At 42.0% G+C, this 3,080-nt stretch overlaps 1 protein-coding gene across 1 annotated transcript; it reads right to left on the reverse strand.

Annotated features, from left to right (window-relative positions):
* Positions 1-854: 854 nt before the first annotated feature.
* TM35_000123240 (uncharacterized protein) lies at positions 855-2,114 on the reverse strand (the record flags this gene model as incomplete). The annotated part of the gene is made up of 1 exon (XM_029025299.1): positions 855-2,114. One exon carries the CDS (start codon positions 2,112-2,114, stop codon positions 855-857), a length of 1,260 nt encoding a protein of 419 aa, XP_028883615.1.
* Positions 2,115-3,080: the final 966 nt, after the last annotated feature.

Raw genomic sequence — 3,080 nt, forward strand, 5'->3', positions numbered from 1 at the left:
CCACCCCAAGGTGAACAACGGAAAATCATTGTGTACTGAACGTGCCGTACCCATATCTTTATTCTTGATGTCCGTGCAGCAGTTTGTATATAATGAAGAAAAAGAATCATTCCATAAAAAAGAACACACAAGATACACAAGGTGTATCGGAAACGCAAGAGAGAAACACACAGATGCACATAACGTGCAATGTAATTATAATGAAACACACACACACAAGAGAAAAAAGCAAAATAATAAAAACAAAACAAAACAAAAAAAGAAAGCTGTGACCACCAAGTGAATATCTTCAGGAGACAAGCAACACAATTCCCAGCAGTAGGTGTGTGTGTGTGTCTTTCGTACAGGGCAACCAGCAGGAATGATGCACACATGATGACAGTCCACACACACACACAAGGAGAAGGAGGGTTGGTAGTGTGCGTGTTTGTGTGCGTGTTTGTGTGTCTTGAACCTCCTGCCATTCTTCACATTTCAGTCACAGTCATTAAAACATGTTGGGGAAATATCCCATTCCCACAGGTAAAAGCAATATAGTTATTAATATCACGGAACACACATATACACACTTCACTAGGCGGGCACAGTAAATGGCGGCAAAGCAGAGCCCAGATAATAATGCCAACAAAGAAAGAGAAGACTCCATCACAAAAAAATAGTTTGTCGTCTGATAAGTGCCATAGGGAGTCCAATAGATTCGTTCAGCAAAAAAATGCAAATAAGAGATTCATCAAACAGGATAATAATTTTTTTAAAAAGATTTGAGATTCAAGAAAAAAGAAAAATGCTTTTACAATGGATCCATATCCACTCAAACAAAGGTTAACTGTGCAGTTGCACCACGGGAACAACGATCAGCAAACGACAGTGCAGCCTAGCACACACATCGAAACAAGAAGCAGCAATAAGGGACTGTGCACCAATGCAGGACTGCTGCTGCTGTCACTTAGCTGTGTAACATTCAAATGGATTGAAACTGAAGAAGAAGAAGAATCAGATGACATTTTATGAGAATCCACAACATTAGTAGTAGTAGAGGTATTCAATGATTTATTGTCTTTATTAAAAATTCCCTTCGTGCCCTTATCTTCCATCCTCTGTTCTTTATTTGATTGGCTATCCGGCACGCGTTTTTGCGTTGTGGTATTGCTTTCCTTTGTTTTTATGTTATTCGCCCTTTCATCATTACTGGACTCTTTAGTTATTCCATTGATATTTGTCGTGTTCATATGCACATTCTTTACCTCTTCATGAGAGCTGTGCTGCAGTTGTGCAGTGTTTTCTTCTTCCGTATTGGTCTTCATTTCGTGTCTGCTCTCCAATTGGCTTTCTTCATTTTTATTCCCCGCAATATTCTGCTGTGAATCCGTTGTTGAGTCTTCAGGTTTAAGACCATGTTTCTCCAAGTACTTCTGGAAAGATTCCACTTCCGATTCCAGAGATTCTGCGTTCTTCTCCGCCTTCTCCGCAGCATCCAAGCCCCTTTGAACGCTCGATTTCACTTCATCAGCGAAAGACAGAGCGTCTTCACCTTCTTTTCTGCTAGCGAGAACCAACTTCTCCACTTCGAAATACCTGTCGGCCAACAAATGAGGTAAATCTGCAGGAGAACGCATAAATTTATTGGCATCGGAGACGAGAGTCTTAGCAAGTTTTTCCATCTCAGTTAATGTCTCGTTAATTTCTTTGGCCGCCTTTCTTGTTTTGTTCACTGCTAACTTGGCATTAGATAGGACAACTTTGGCTTCTTGTAGTGCAGCTTTCTCCTCCTTCCACTGTTCTTTCATTTCCTTGGGACTCGTAGAAGTGTTATTCGGACTCATCTCCGCCTCCTCTCTTTTGGTGAGGCTCTTCAGTTTCTCCACAGCTTTATCAGCAAGTGTAGAATAATCATAACAACGACCAAGTCCACTCTCCAAAGCAAATGAAGATTCTTCTGCAGTAATCCGTAACTCCATTAACACTTTCCGCATATATTTAAACTCCTCATCCTTCTGGTTAAAATAATCCTCATTTACACTTGAGCGACTTTCCGCATATGCCACACACGTACAGCACTGCACAAGTACCAACAGGTACACCACGCGGCGCAGTTGGACGAACATCGTTGTCATGATTGTCACTGTGGGTTGCTTGGGTCTGTGGTAACAAGGAAGAAGAGGAGGAGAAACAACAAGAACACAAAGAGCAGTGCAAACACAACATCTACACAGACACACACAGGAAAAGCAGCGCAGTACAGGAAGCAGAAAAGAGAATAAGAGAAAAGAAAACAAGAAGAAATATTCCCCCATCAGGTGCAGTACAAACCACACCAATGTGACTGCACTCCACAGTCACACAGATATGTCTCTTACCAAACCCCAATACAATTAAAGCCCGTGTATATATATAAACATATATAAAGAAAAGAACAATAAATTATTTCACTCCCTTTTTAGGAGCCTGCATCACCAAACACGTACATTTGGTACAAACGAGCATGCAGTCAAATGCCCAACAACATAGTTACAGTGAGGGAAGGGGAGACAAACAAAACAAAACGAAAAAAAACTTACACAGTGAATTCAATTACAACAAAAAAACAAGCACACACAAGAGAGGGGAAAGTATATATATATATATCAATAGCTCTGCAGATAGCTGCGCACACTCGCAGGTGCAGCACAACAGTCCAGCATCACAGCAGCACACCACACGTGTGCACGGGAACAGCCAATGCTGCAGAAGGGAAACAAAAGTATACAAGCCAGGGGTGGCGCACAGAACCTAGTCAAGAAGTATAATTAAAAAACAAGCACACATGCCCATAAGGCTAATAGACCTCAATGAACCCCAGTCAAGCAATCGTCAACGGTCAGTGCGTCCCTGCGCCGCAATATCAATCAACCCACTGGCCATGCAGAGAAAGAAACACGCAAAGAATATAGAGGGATTCACCGTCGCCATGCACACATCCACCAGCAGCTTCCATTAGAACACCGCAGTGCAGCCCAGCACACACATCATAACAAGAAGTAGCAATAAGGGACTGTGCACCAATGCAGGACTGCTGCTGCTGTCACTTGACTGTGTATTAT

Source organism: Trypanosoma theileri (genome assembly GCF_002087225.1).
Source record: "Trypanosoma theileri isolate Edinburgh chromosome Unknown TM35_Tth_12_V1, whole genome shotgun sequence".
Classification (NCBI taxonomy): Eukaryota; Euglenozoa; class Kinetoplastea; order Trypanosomatida; family Trypanosomatidae; genus Trypanosoma; species Trypanosoma theileri.